This window comes from Zosterops lateralis (assembly GCF_965231275.1).
Source record: "Zosterops lateralis genome assembly, chromosome: 30".
NCBI classification, from domain to species: Eukaryota; Metazoa; Chordata; class Aves; order Passeriformes; family Zosteropidae; genus Zosterops; species Zosterops lateralis.
The window spans coordinates 245,090-260,152 of NC_139790.1; the positions used below are offsets into that span (position 1 = coordinate 245,090).

The 15,063-nt window shown below is 55.5% G+C and overlaps 2 protein-coding genes across 2 annotated transcripts; both read right to left on the reverse strand.

Annotated features, from left to right (window-relative positions):
* Positions 1 to 1,648: 1,648 nt before the first annotated feature.
* On the reverse strand, positions 1,649 to 9,313 carry GPAT4 (glycerol-3-phosphate acyltransferase 4). Its single transcript, XM_083880337.1, has 12 exons — positions 8,141 to 9,313; positions 5,552 to 5,621; positions 4,931 to 5,228; positions 4,773 to 4,847; positions 4,249 to 4,338; positions 4,042 to 4,135; positions 3,784 to 3,899; positions 3,506 to 3,561; positions 3,094 to 3,179; positions 2,747 to 2,875; positions 2,590 to 2,669; positions 1,649 to 2,028 (listed from the first exon to the last, which is right to left on the reverse strand). The coding sequence occupies exons 1-12, from the start codon at positions 8,303 to 8,305 to the stop codon at positions 1,920 to 1,922; spliced, it is 1,368 nt and encodes a 455-aa protein (XP_083736463.1). The 5' UTR covers positions 8,306 to 9,313; the 3' UTR covers positions 1,649 to 1,919.
* Positions 9,314 to 11,011: 1,698 nt separating this feature from the next.
* Positions 11,012 to 12,120, reverse strand: LOC310920560 (protein phosphatase 1 regulatory subunit 3C-B-like; the record flags this gene model as incomplete). The annotated part of the gene is made up of 1 exon (XM_083880609.1): positions 11,012 to 12,120. The coding sequence occupies one exon, from the start codon at positions 12,118 to 12,120 to the stop codon at positions 11,254 to 11,256; it is 867 nt and encodes a 288-aa protein (XP_083736735.1). The 3' UTR covers positions 11,012 to 11,253.
* Between the last annotated feature and the right edge of the window lie 2,943 nt (positions 12,121 to 15,063).

Here is a 15,063-nt window from a genome sequence, read left to right on the forward strand (position 1 = left end):
GAGACTAATAGCAAATCAATGCCAGCATCCGGGCAGAATGCATATGAGGGCTCCTGGCCCCAGTGGGGTGCACGGCTGCTGCAGCCGGAGCCGGCAGCCCCTACCCCATGGGCCGCCCTGAGCTCCCCCCCTGGTTATTTATCGCTTACAAATGAAATGATCGATACTTTTAATCTAGAGCTAAATTTATTAACTTTCTCATCGGAGAGAGACATATTGACTGGGGGCATGGGGTGGGAGAGCCAAGGAAAGATGGATGTGTGCCTCCTAACCTGTCCAGCCAGCTCCTTGCCTGCTGTGGAGCATCCTGAACGCTGCTGGGGATGGTCCCCAAGCAGTGGCTGGACTTCCCACAGAGCTGAGGGTTCTGCAATCACCACAGCATCAGGGACAGGGAACCCAGCTGCAGGCAGGAGACTTGTGGGCACCTGCAGCTGGGTCCAGGCATCTGAGGACATGGCAAAAGGGTGGGGGGAGGCCTATGGCCTTCAGCAGTGCCTGAAGGAATGTGGGTCCCACCTCCAGAGAGGAGAGCCCTGGGGGCACAGCCCTTCATAGGGCTCAGGAGCAGCTGCTGAAAGGGGAGAAGTGAAGGAGAGCCTGGAGAGCCAGTGATCAGCAGGCAGCCATGTCCCTGGCAGTTCCCAGCTGCAGTTGGGCACACGGGGAAGGGCCACCCACAGCACCCAGTGAGAACAGAACTGCCTCAGCCACCCATGGCTCACTGTGGCTCCCTCCAGGGTTCACCAGACCCTGCATGGTGCAGGGGTCTTCACCAAATGGCCCCTGAGCTTGCAGCCAGAGCAGCAAAGTTCCATCAGGCAAATAAAAGTGCAGGAAAGTTCAGATTTAAGGTCACTTACACAGAACAGCTGTCCTCACCTGACATAGCAGATGCCCTCCCCAACAAACACTTCAGGTACAAAGGAGGCACTTGGGTAATTGCCTTCTCCAGAACTCCAGAAAATGCAAGCAAGCTTCAGCAGGTAGCAGTGTAAGGGAATTGGGAAAGTACATGGGACAAATGCTGAAATGCAAGCTGTTTTACTGAATAATTGACTTGCAGAGCAGAAAGGGGCACCACCTGCAGCACCAGATTTCAGTTTTCTTGCAACAAGTTGATACTATCTATGTGTGTGCATGACAAGGTCACCCTCAGGAAACATTTGAAAAGGGATTTGCTGCCCTAGCCATGAAGTCTTGGGCTCTCCTACACACCCTAGGCTCCACTATAGCATGTACAGGTTCCTCAAGAGCCCCACCTGCCACTCCAGCGACACCTGGCACCCCGCAGCCCCCGTGGGCAGAGGGAGGTTTCCAAGGAGTGTGATCCTGACTGCATCAGGAGCAGCGAAGAGGCTGTTACTCAGGCGCTGTAGAAGCAACAGTCTGGGTCAAGCTGACTGGAAGGTGGCAAAAGAAAAAGATTTCTCCTGTAAGTGGATCTGGAAATGGCCTGAGAGGCCACATTCTGCTCCTAAGGGGTTTATGCCTCACACACGAGGGGCACAGGCTCATGAGGATCCCTCGGTTGTTAAGGCAGCCCATTTCAGCACAGCTCACCAGCTGTGGGAGACTTGTGACTGACACACATGCACATCACACTGGTCCTTCCCTGGGGCTGGACACACCAGATGGAAGCATATGACACCATAAGAGTTTCATTTAATACTACCCCTGCAAGGGGCTTCACTGTAACAGTAACAGGAAGGCATCTCTGCCATCAGCTGCCAAAGGCCCAAAGACTCCAGGCAGCAATAGTGTCTCCGGGAAACAACAGCCGGAGGCTGAAAGAGCGAGTCCAAGCAGTGCTGGAGTAGCCCAAGTCCAAAGGTTCAGAGTTGCTCCAGACAAGCCCTGGCTGGTGCTGGAGGCAGGGGGCTTTGGCCAGCCCCAGTGGCAGTGCTGAGGCAGCAGACTCAGGAGCGGCTCCGGTCCTCATGGCTGCCTACAATCATTTTGCTGTAGAGTTTCTGTTGCTCCTCTTTGAACGCGTCTTTCACCTTCTCCCTTTTCAGCCCTCCATCCCTGGGGAGAGAGTCATATCAGAGAGGCTGAAGGCAGGCACCATCTTTGTCTGGGACTGTTCAGGGTAAGTCAGAATTCCAGTGAGTGCTGACAGCTGCCCCTGTACCACACACTGCCAGGGCACACTGCAGACCACCCATCCCCAGAGGGCATCACTTCCTTACCTGGTTGTGCCAGGAGCTGCCCCCACGGCCCTGCACTGTGCTCAAAACAGCAATTCTACCAGGAACATAAACTACTCTAGAACCCCTACAGGAGACTGCCTGCCTGCCTCCTGGGCTCTGAGACCTCAGTGCCTGGGAAAGCGAGTTCCCAAGCTCAACACACCTTGCTGAGTAGAAACAAGTCAAATCCCAATGCAAGCTACAATCACAGAATGAAGTCCTGATGCCCACATACAGAAGAAGCAAAGACTTTGGTCCCTACTACAGAAAAACATTCCTTCAGAGGCCTGCTCTACCCTAAGCAAGAAACAAATGGAGCTCTACAGCCCACGAGCAGATGCCAGGACCAGAACAAGGAACTCTGGCACCAGGAAGAGAAAAACCTGCTTGGACTCACCAGAGCAGATCCACAAGGCCTCCCTGCCTGGCAATGGCTGACTTCACTCGATTGGCAAACTGCACTGCGTCCTCTTCAGGCTGTGGCAAAATAAGAATGTTCAGCAGGAGCAAAGGGCCAAATAGGAAAGTGATCAGATAGGCTGGGTTCACCTTACCTGCCTGGTCATAGGGGGCAAGTACCAGACACTGCAGACGATGGCCCAGCTGGTCATCATCCTGAGGAGGTAGGTCACCATGCCATATTTGCTGCTGTTCCAAAAGGCATCTCCAAATTGTGGGTCATACTACAAAGGCAGAAGAGTTCATGGAAGTCAGGCAGTGGCTGCACCCTCTCTGAGGCTCCAACTTCCACCCCAAACTGAGCTACAGGTCAGCTCTCCCAGAGCACTACATGGAGTGACCTCAGCCCTCTGTGCCCTCAGACCAGGCTGGACTAGTCTGCCAACACAGAGATACGGAGGGACAGACAGACTTGTGCCCTAAGAGTGTTGCCTTGTCATACCTTGATGGCTACAGGGTAAACTGTGGCTCCAATTTCAAAGCTCCCCTTTTTGAACATCATCACAGATGTGTTGTTGATGCACGTTCCTGTAAGAGGCAAGCACAATCTTAACTTTCCTCTGCAAATCAGTCCAGAAGTCTAAGCTACAGGCTTAAGGGCAGGGCCACAGGAACCCAGCAACTCTCCTCTAACTCTCAGTCCAAGCCCTGTTCTCTGTGCACAGAATGGGTCACTGGGACATCATGTGTGACTCCTGCATTCTGGGCTCACTCAGCTCTAAAGACACAATGTCCCTTTTGTCTTAGTGGAGAGCCTAAAGCCCTTGGCTGTGTAAGAAGGAAAGGAACAGAGATGTGGTGCTATCTCAAGGTACCTTCTCCACCTGGTGCTTCTCTGGCCTTGTTGCACTCACCTTCTGGAAAAATAAGGATGGGCAGTTTGCTTTTGTCCTGGACGTGTTCTGTGAGCCTAAACAGAAGAGTGTCAAAAATTAGCAGAAGGGACAGACGGTCTCAGCAGCAATCCACACAGCAGCAGCCCTTAACCTGCAGTCACTATCAGGGTGCCAACAACAGGGGCACAATCTCCCAGTATCTACAAGGCCATGCAGTGTCCTCATCCAGGGAAGGTGAGCAGCCCTCTGCCTCCCCCAACCTTCAGACCCACCCCTGCAGCCAGCGACTGTCACACCTTCTGGCCACGAGATGACGATCTTTGACCTCAGAACGTTCGAACCAGACATGGGGACAAGCTTTCACCATGGCTCTCTGTATCACACCCATGAGCCCTCCATGGATCTGACCCACCTGAACAGGGCAAGAAGACACAAGTTACAAGACTTGGGCACAAATGAAAGTCAAGGCAGTGCCCAGTTTCACAGCCAATCTGAGGTTCATCTTCCTACCCCTACCCTGGAAAGGGTAAGAGGAAAAGGATCCAGTCCCTTACCATTGCATAGTAGCCATCACTGGCCAGGATGATCACATCGATGGGAGAGGTGTGATTGGCCACACAGATGCCTCCATTCCGGGGCCTGTTTTCTCTAGACACAAAACAAAGGCAGAGGTGAAGAAAGAGGAAGGAAACATGAGCCCTGCACAATGCCCAGCACGGAGCACCTCCCGGGCAGGGGCACCTGCAGCAGCCAGGCCTTACCGGTCGTGGTAGGTGATGATGGCTGTGAGGGCGCGCACGCAGATCCGGTAACACATCAGGTGGACGTGTTTGCTCAGGAAGTCCTTACACCTGCAGCCAGGACAGAGACCGTCACTCCCCAGTCATACAGTATCCCCTATAACAGTGCTACTCAGCCCAGTTGCCCCAGGCTGTGAAATCCAGCCAAGCCTTCACATCTCTGCTACAGAAACACAGCATGTACTGAGCTTTGCCATCAGCTTATGAGCACTGATTTTTAACTCATGATTTTGGCCTTTGCTCTTTTCTGTTATAACTCCATTTAGAGGCCAGAGCTGAGCACTCTGCCACTGGCTCAGTGCTCACATCTAGGCCCTTTGTTAAAAATTACAGGGTGTCCCTTCCTGAAAGACCACAGCTGCCAGGACCACCTGCTGTGTCTGCAGGTTGTAAAACATAAAGCTTTGCAGGGAAATTTCAGGATTATCAAGTCTCAAACTGCACGCAGTGATCCCCATCTGCTCCTCCCCTGAAGATGAACTCACCTTCCATTTGGCAAATATCCCACCACTGTGGTACCAGTCACCAACAAGCTGATGCCAGTAAACGCCAGGGCTATCCTGCAGAAAGAGGGAAACTACATGCTAGCAAAACCAGGCCATCAGCACCTTCTGGGCAGGCAGGTCCCTGCAGCAGCACCCACCTGAGGGGCAGAAGGAAGCAGTAGCGGATGAGCACACCAAGCCCCCAGAGCACAGTGAGGCGCAGGCTGATGTACTGGAAGTTGTAGTTGGTCCTGCTGAGCAGGTTCCAGGACTCCAGCTCTTCAGCTGAGAACCTCTTGGTCACTTCATCATCCATGATGGTCTCGATGCCTTTGCGGCAGAAATAGAAGATGTCTGAGAGCTCAAACTCAGGGGCGTCCAGGGCTTTGCCGCTGCCACTCCGGCGGATCTCCTTGATCTCCTCCTCCAGTGACGTTGGATCCTTTGCAATGATACCTGCAGCACACCATGGGCAGCTCTGGGCAAAGTGTGACTTGCCCGCTCAAAGAGAGACAAAAGCCAAGGCCCTTCCTCATCTGCCCTCCTCAGGGTCCCCTTTCTCCAGTTCAGACAGGCATAAACCAGTCTGCCCCATTATCTAGAAATAAAGCACTCCTGGGGTGCTTTCCTGCCCTTCCTCGTGAAGCAGAGCTCTCTAGAACTCTCTCCTACATGGAAAAGACTTCCCAGCAGATTTCAGATGCCCAGAGACACCACATTCACCCCACCTCCCCAAAGGAATTTTGAACCCCATGTACCCAAGCAGGGCAGGATCTCACCATTGACATAGGGCTTGTACAATGGATGGTTCTTCTCCTTGGCACCACGTTCTATTCTCAGTGTTGCCCACTGCAAGACAGATAGGACAACCAAGATTTGCAAGACCTATAGCTCCACGCCACTGCCCATTTCAGAGCTGACTTTCAGGAAGGACTGTAGTTCAGGAGAGAAGATTTTCCCACACAGAACTGAAAGAGTGAGTGATGAACCCAACTGAACTGAGGTGGAAGCAGAGACTGGCCTGGGAACAGGGAGTGCCAGAGGGAAGAAGAGTGCTCAGTCGGGAGAAGGCACAGCAAGATTTTCTGCAGTTTCCATGACCTCTCAGCTCTGCTGCACCTTGCACGTGGTTGGCACTGCACAGCTTCTGGCTGAGCTGTGCATCCTGCTGGGGTGTCTGCACCACACTGTAGGGAGCTGGTCAGGGGACCAGTGCTACTTTTCAATCCTTGTTTCTTCTAAATTCAAAGCGGAGACTGTGTTTTCAGGTTGCTGCTGATGGAAATATCAGGCTGATAACGGGATGGGATCCTTGCCCCTCTGATTCAGCTAATGGCTGCTGCTGCTGCTCAGCTCAGCAATCTGCCCAAAACAGCAGCAGCAAGCACCCTCAGACAGCTGGTTGCCAAATCCTGTGCCAGGACTACTTGTTCTCTCAGCTAATTTTCAAGGGCACCGGCACAAACTGCAGGCTGTATTTCTGTGCAGTTCTCCTGCCTGCCCTCCAAATAACCTTCACAGCCTGTAATTCATATAGGTCTGGAAGGACAAACTTCTGAAGGAGGAGAACTTGTGTAAAACAAGTTTATCTGTGAAGAGGGAAAGTTGCTGGGAACTCTGGCATCCTGACCTCAGCCCATACCAGCAGCAGATCAGGAGGCAGCAATGAGGGAATGCTGAATGCATACGGCGTGTCCCGCTCACCTTGCAGCTGCCTCTGCCAGCAGCTGGAACTCCAGGACTGCAGATTGTCTAGACACTGCTATCCCAAAAGTCAGGAGAGGAGCTCTGACCTCGCTGGAGCTAAGCAGCCTATGGAGAAGGCAGTGCTTGCAAGCCAGCACATCTCCATCCTGACTGCGGCAGCAGCAAACGCAGCCTCCCACCTGAGAGGCACCAGGCAGGTGCCCTCCCTCCCCACCAACACAGGTGTGCTGCTGCCAGCCAGGCCTTGCAGCCTGGGCTGTGTCCCACAAGCTTCCAGACTCTGCCACACTCCCATGTGCTGCCCCTCTGGGTTCCCAACATTAGTCTTGACTGCTGGGAAAATACTTTAGGTAAATAATAGCCCTCCAAAATACAGTTCTGAATGGTCAAACCTAAAGAGTGAATTTTCCACCAAATCAGTGACCAGTTGTGCATGAGTGCTCCTCTATCCCACCACTAAGATTCTTTAATTAAAGCTGAAAGGGACTTTCCAATCTTTTCAGAAAAATAGTTTCAAACACCAATATAAGCGTTGAGAGTAAATGTTCCTGAATTGAAAGAAGGGGAAAAAAACCTGAAAACACTGCAAAAAGTTCAATTTAAAACCTTTTTTCTGCCCACTTTAGTCAGTAAATTTATAGTCAGGTCTTTGGATATCTGTGTTAATGAAACCCCTCACAAAGCCCAAGGTGTTCCAATTTATATCCCAGGCTTATGGGAGGACTTGAGAGTTTAGAGTTGAACACTGAGAGCTCCAGGGCTGTTCTCCCAAGCCAGCCAGTACAGGGATACTCTGGGGACAATCAGTCTGGTTCAAACAGCTGCAGCTATACCATATGTCCTTTAGCAGCATGAACTCCATATTTAAGAGCCTAAAAACTCCCTAGCACACACTCTGCCTTTCACCTGGGCTGCCAGGTAGGGTATAGGCTTTACCTACTACTCTTAGTAGATAAAAAAATTCTGGTCTGGTCAGGAATTTGCTTCAAGAGGTGCTGGCTCAGAGACAGCCCATAAAATTAGTCCACCAAAGGCAGGCAAGGGAACAGCATGACAACAAGCTGGAAAATTCCACTTGACCTCTCTGTGCCAAGAGGGTCGGCAAGGGCTGCTGGTTGTCCTCCAGGGCGGCAGGTCCAGACACGGCTCAGCAGGTGACAATCCAGGACAGAAGCACGTTGAGAGCTCCGGGTTCTGGCCACAGACCACTCAGGGCTTGCAGCACAAAGTCCTGCCTTACCTCTGCTCTTGCTTTGTCCAAATGTGTCCTGGAGGAGCAATCTGCTGGCTGCAGCCTGGTCCCTCCCCATCACACCTGACATCAAGCTGTAGCAGCACCTGCCTTGCCTGGGACATGAAACCCTCCAAGCCACCCCTCAGATCCTGCTGTACTCCTGCCGAGCCTTGCTAGACTAATGCTTTACTTGAAGACTTACTAGATTAATTACAGGGAAAAAACAGCCCACAAACGGAAGTCTCGTAAATTGCATTTGGTTGAGATGAGCCAGAGGTCAGCTGGTGGCAGCACAACATCCACAGCCCAACCTTCCACTCCAGCCACCCACAATGCCCTCCTGAGGCGAAAGCCTCTCTTCCTGTCATGACCATGCTTGGACAAACCTCTGCAAACACACAGAGAACATTCTGAAAACAAGACTTACCTGAAAAATCTTTAATAAAGTTTTCATGTAAACCTTGCGGATGCCAAAGGAGACTCCAAAAATTGCTGGCACGATGATGAAAACCAGAAGCAGAGTGAAGAGGACAGTAATGGAAATCCCCAAAAGATTAACCACTAGGCTGTCAAAGGGGAGCAGGAGGAACATGGTGAAGGGCCCAGGCAAGGCTGGTGCCCTGCAGCCAGGCAGAAGGGCGGCTCGCAGCAATGAACCAGTTCCCTGTTACTCAGCAACAGTCTCACACATGAACAGAGTCTGCAGCGTGCTCAGAGACCCCATTCCAAAGTTCACATCCTTTCGGGGCTCTGAGAGAGGGAATGAGACAGAATCAGGGAAAGCACTTGGAAAACGAGCCAACAGTCTGCCAGAAGCTCAGGTGAGTTCAGACGGTGCAGGCCAAAGAGCTCAGAGCAGACGGTGCACACACACTGCTGTGTCCATGGGCAGGTGGGGGGCACGGCAGCAACAACACGACTGCAGGAATGGCTCCCCTCCCAGGCTGCCACTGAGCAAGTCCTGTCGTGGGGCAGCTTGTGGAGAATCTGGCAGCAGAATCCCCTCCTGGCTGCTGAGAGCATGCAGAGTCTCTTCAGAGGGACAAGGTGGAGTCCATCCCTGAGCCTGCATTGGAGGAGATGGAGGGAGTTGGCACTCAGAGGAGCCTACCGTGTGTGGAGCTATTATTGTTCTCCCCACGAGGACATGCGCACCAGCACGGGGCCTTGCGTGACGCCTGGAACAAGTTTAATTCTGGAGGCCCCTGGCATCCACTCATGCTGAAGGGTCATTACACACACGAATGAAGTCTGTGTCCCTGGAAAGCTTTCAAACAGCAAGTTGGCTTCTTGGCAGATGTGGCACCCACATGCCACCAGCAGCAGTGGAGGAGAGCAACTGAAGTCAGCAGATTGGAGAGATGTCAATGTAGAGAGCGTGGCAGGAGGCCAGAGACAGTGGGCTCTGAAACCTGGAAGGCAGGACTTGGGCTGAGGTCACACCATTCAGAGCAGCTCCCGAGACACAGCAAGACTGAGACTGATACTCTAGCTACTGCCTGTCACTGTCACAGACCTGGGAATCACCTCCTGCTCCCATTCATCCTGTGTTTTTATACCATGCACACCTCAGATGGAGCAGACTCATCCAGAACCACACCTACAGGACAGGATGCTGCAATCAGGTCTCGAGTGCAGGAAAGGAGTGACAGAAAACCCTTCCTCATGACAAAGACCTTATCATGTCTCTCATTTCAGGGGCATCCGAGAGGCCTGAGGAAGCCAGGTACCCAGATTCCTGGGCAGGCATCACTTCCTCTGCTCCTATTCATCCCATCCCCAGTGACACAGGGACGAGTTACAAACACTTCAGAACAGGAAGTGAGCCTAAGGGGAGAATCACTGCTGATGACTAGTCAAAGAGGAACTTGCTAGGGCACAGGGACCAGTCAAAGGTCACAGGGCCAACTGTGGCTTGTGATAAAAAATGAGTCTGCTCAGGGGAGACCCCTCTGGACACCACCTTCACCACTCCACAAAGTCTCAACCTGAGGCTGGGATTTCACAGGTACCTGACAAGCACACAGGGCAAAGCAGAGTCCTGCTCCCCTGTACACTGTGTTCCAGCTGCTGGTTAAACGCCGCTGTACAGTAACGTTATCAACAGACACGTTATCAATACACACAGACCATGTATGTACTGGGAGAGGCGGCTCGTCAGCCACACGTGCAGCTGCCCATTATGGCACAGCTGTCACCCCTTAGGACCAGGACTCGTGCCGGTAAACTGCTCATACCGGCGCCCTGAGGCGGCTGTGAGGGGCTCAGCGGTGACTCCCGGCACGGTGTCACCGCCCCCGGTGGCAGAGCCCACGTGTGCTGCATCCCGCCCCGGGCTCCCGGCGGGTGGGCCCTGGCGGCACCGCCCCGGGGCTGGGGCACGGCCGGGCGGGCCCGGCGGGCACAGAGCCCGCAGCCCGCACCGCTGTCCGGGGCTGCAGCGACTCACCGCCGCCCGCCGGGCCGGCACACCGGCGTAACGGCCGCCCGAGGCCGCTCGGCCGCAGCGAGACCGGGGGCGGCGGCGACGGTCGCTCCGGGCTCTGTTTCCCAGGAGCGCGGCGGATCTCGGCAGGGCCGGGGCCCGGCGCTCCCGCCGACCTTCGTCCCCGGTGTCGGCGGGGCGGGAGCGCGCGGGGGCGGCGCGGGGGGCACTGCGGCGCGGCCGCACCGCGATAGGAGGCCGCGGTCCCGGGATAACGGTGTGCGGGCGGGCCGGGGCCTGTCTGGGCGGGCCGGCCTGGCCGCGGGCCGCGCGGAGCGGCGGTGCCGGGCCGGTGCCGGGCCCGTGCGGGGCGGGGCGGGGCGGGAGGGGACGCGGAGGCCGCTCCGGGCGGTCACTCACCTGCTGCTGCCGCCGCCGCCGCCGGGCCCCGCTCCGCCCGCCACGCGCGTGCGCGCCCCCGCGCTGCGCTGCGTGCGTGACGTCAGCGCGCCACCCACGGGGCCGCGCCCGCACCACCGCGCCGTTCCCGCGCCGCCGGCTGAGGGCGCCCACCCTGAGGGGCCCGGCCCACCCCGGGAGAGGAGGACGAGCAGGCAGGAGTCCCGGAGCGCCGTCACTTTATTAACTCCCCGTTACAGCACCAACCACCGGAGGTGCGCCGCCGCTCCTGGCCCAGTACCCCCGCGGTGAGCCCTTCTCAGGACCGTGGTTTGGAGAGCGCCGGCAGGAGGAGGCCCGGGCAGCGCCCCCGCCCCGGCAGCTCCCTCCACACAAGGCACTTGGGCAGCACCGGCCCCCGCGGCTCCCGGGTGCCTCAGACACGGCCGCGGGTCCCGGCCCACAGCCCTTCCCTACTCCCGGGTCACCCTGAGAATCTACACGCTGGAGTTACTTCGAGCAGCAGCTTCCAGCCTCTGTAGCAGCAGCAAGAAGTGAAGAAACTTCTGCAGAGACTGGCAGCTGCTCATAGAGCAGCAGGCCATGAAGGAGCTACCAAAGCCATGAGCAGCAGCTTCTGCAGCTGACTGCTCCCCAAAGACCCCTGTAGCAGTCGGGACAGGGAGGGGACCTACATCTCTTCCCACACTGCCTTCCTACCAATAAGGAGTTTGGGTCTCTGCCTGCCGCCAGGTCTGCAGGCGAGAAAGGACGAGAGCAGCAGCCCCAGAAGTGCCAAGATGCTCCCAGGCCCTGCTGGCACTCTTCACAGCACGGGAGGCAGAGGATGGGATTGTGCCCACATGGCTGATCTTGTAGTTCTTCCCATGGTTGTTGTCCCAGTGGATCTTTTGTCCACACTGGAAGGAGATGCAAAACTCCGTGCCCCGATGGGAGCTGGATGGCTTGGGCAGGGTAAGCTCAAAAGAGAAGGTGTCTGTGTCAGCTGAGCCGTACGAGCTGTGCATGTACTGGCAGGAGACGTCCCGGAAGCTCTTCCAGCCATCAAAGGTAATGCGGACCTTCACTTTCTTCTCGTACTCGATGTTTCTAACCTTCACTGTCCCTGACAGGGCACGGTCCTGGATCACACAGCTCTCCAGGCAGACAAGGTTGCTCTGCAGGCTGTTGCGGAAAGCCACGTAGTTTGCAGACGGTTGTGGGAAGTCCAGCACGTACCTGCACACTTCTGGGCCTAAGTCCCACAGCCTCGGTGGGAAACAGGTAAGGTCTGACAGGGCATGCTGCAAATCACAGAGGTCCTCCTCAATCTTTGAGAAGAAGCGGACAGCCGTTAGTGAGAGCCCCTTCATGTCAGCAAACACGACCTGCTTCTTCTTCTTCTGGCCCTTGGAGCTCTTGGTACTGTCTCGCTGCTCCGGTTCTGCGCTCGGCCTCTGGTTGAGACAGGATCGGAGGGGTTTGCGACCCCGGTTGCCCCGCAGCTCCTCGTAGGAGTTGAGCAGCTTGCGGATGGGAGGCGAGTGGCTCAGGCAGAGCCGCACGGCCAGGTCCACGGGCATGGCTGGGGGGGCGACAGCCCGCCCGCTGCACACCTGGAAAAGCCTAGAGGCGAACAGGGTGTCAGGCAGCGCGGCCCCGGCCCCAACCCCAGCCCCACCCGCGCCCGGCCCCGCTCTCACTGGCCGCGGCTCATCCCGCCCGGCCCCGCTCTCACTGGCCGCGGCTCATCCCGCCCGGCCCCGCTCTCACTGGCCGCGGCTCATCCCGCCCGGCCCCGCTCTCACTGGCCGCGGCTCATCCCGCCCGCTCCGCTCCCGCCGCGCCGGCTCCGCTCAATGGGGCCGTGGGAGCGCCCGCGCCCGGGACACCCCGCGCCAGCCAATCACCGACCAGCCGCGCTCCCGGGCGGCCAATGGGGACCGGGACTGCCCCGGCCCCGCCCCCCCGCACCGGAGACCCGCCGGTACCGGGCCCGGCTCCGCCTTCGACTGGCCCGGCCAGAGAGGGGCCAACACGGGGAACAGCACGGAAATAGGGCCTGGTGCCCAAAAAACGCGAGTGCTTTAGATAAGCAACTATCAACACCGGGAGGTAGCTCTGGGAGAAAGAGGAACATCTTCCTCTTGCCTCGTCTTACAGGGGGAGGTTTTAACTGGCTTCATTCACCCCTTTTCAGACGCTTCTCCAAAGACAGCTGTTTCCAGGGTGTCTAAACAAAGAAAACCCTTCGGCTCATCCTCTACCAGCTCAGAAGCTTCTTACCCTAGATGTGTGCACTGAGAAGGAAATTTGCTCACACCCAAGAGACACTGTGGTGTCCCTGACATCTATATTCACTGTTCAGCTCACATGTGACTCCTTGACAGTAAAGACTGTCACCTAAATCAGATCACCCTTGCCTTGTACTCCTTGCTAATCTCCCCAGAGCTGTCTAGCCGTTTATGTTAAGCAGCCCTGATTGTTCCTGCTGACAGCACAGATTTTCATCAGCTCATGACACAGCTGACTGACCTATCAATAGTTCTGCATGGCTCTCCATCACCACCGTGTCTGAATGTGCAGCACAGTGCAAGACACCTCTCACAGGATGGCCAAAGTGAGCTTGAACCCAGTGCCCAGTTGCCAAAAACATGATGCAAAAACATCCTTTAAACACATCTCAGGCTGACAGCCCAAACCACCCCCCTGCTCCCTACTTCAGTGACCTGGTGTAGCCAACACAAACCATGAGTCTTCCCAGCCGTGAAACCAGTTGTCCCACCTTTCTCTGGCCCCCAGGAGAGCAGTTCCGGCTCAGACAGGGAAACTGCAGCTCACCATCAGTGCCCTCCCTGTGACCTCTCCCACCATCCATCTGCTTTGCATTCAGAGCTAATCACTAAATAAACCCAAGCTATTTCCACCCGGGGGAGAGCAGAGAACAGGGAATGTATTTGACTCCAAGTTTAACAGCAGAACCCACAGACACTAGAAAAGCTGCTCCTACTCTACCCCTTCTCTCCCAGCAGCACAGATTAAGGTGAGTGCACTGCTGTGTCTTCTCCTCCGTCTAAAAGTACAAGCCAAACCATCATTTTCTCAATCAAGTTGTGGACACTTCCCTCTCCTCCAACAAAGACAGAACAGAGGTGCAGTGTTAGCAGTTCCACAGATGTCCAGGTATTTAGTCACACAAAAGCAGGTAGCAGTTTCAGGTGTGCCACATCTGACTCTCACTTGCAGCCTGACTGATCTCAGCCTACCAGCAATCTCCACTCTCCTGCCTGGCCTGGGAAGACACAGCCATGTGCCAGCTGCCAAGCTCCAGAGACGAGCTGCACCAAAGGCACTCTGGAAACCATCAGGTCAGTTAAACTTCAGCCACTAGAAGAGGACAGACACCCCTCACACTGCTGCAGCCTCGTGACACTCAGCTGTGTGGCAGGTACAAGCTGCCTGGACAAGCATTCAGTCAGACTGAATAGGGCCAAGGAGAAAGCCTGCAGACGTGCCACCTACACAATCCTCAGGCAGATCCTGTGGAGCACACTTCCACAGCAGCAGATTAACAAGGATTTTGTCTGGAAGCTTCAGTCACCTCTGTGAAGCTGTCTGGCTGTAAATACAGGGAGGGCACAATTCACAAGCCCTTCCTGGGGGGCTGTCCAGAGAATACTACTGATTCTTAAGGATTAAACCCAGCCCCTTCTTAATGTCTATTGTTGAAAGAATCTTCTTTACCTAAACGGATTAATTAGGAAGACTATAAACCACACATGCAAAGCCACTCACACTGCAAGATGCCCTGTGTCACCCTCAGCACTGCAGAGGAAAATGCTCCCCAGATACCTCTCATGCAGACCCTGCAGGGAGGAGAGACCCTGCCCTGATGAACACAGTTCTGAACTGAGAGGTACCACAGAGGTACCAGAACACCCTGGCTTCTCCTCCAACTAGAAGAGGCCTGCATGGGGCAGCAGGGCCAGAGGAGTTTTTGCTTTGTGTGACCAGCAAAAATGAACTGTGTGTCCCACTACCCTTAGCAGTGGTTTCTGCAGAAGGGAGTCTGACAGTGTCTACTCTCCAAAAGCAACCTGAAGCTGTACCAGAACCCCTCACCCTCTGCAGGGAGGATATTCAAATGACACACAGCAGAAATTACTTTCTCCTGAGTCCATGACCACAGTTGTTCTGTTTCAGTGATGCTGTCTGCCAGTGCTCTTAAACCAAGGCATCCCAACAGCTACACAGAGAAGCTTTCCAGACACTACCTTGTGACACAGCCTGCCCTCACCCATGCCAGAATAAGGACTGTACGGCTTACACTGGGCATGTCACAAGCAATCAGGAGCCTGATGAGCTGTGGGGGTAATGAAAGCCTCTGCCTCTGTGGTACTCACCCCCAGCCCCACTCTGCTCTGCCTGCCACAGCAGAGGGGACCTGGTCCTGGGAGGGAACCCAGCCCCAGAGGGGACCTGGCCCAGGTGGCCCCACGGGGAGCTCCTGCTGGCCCCACTGTGGT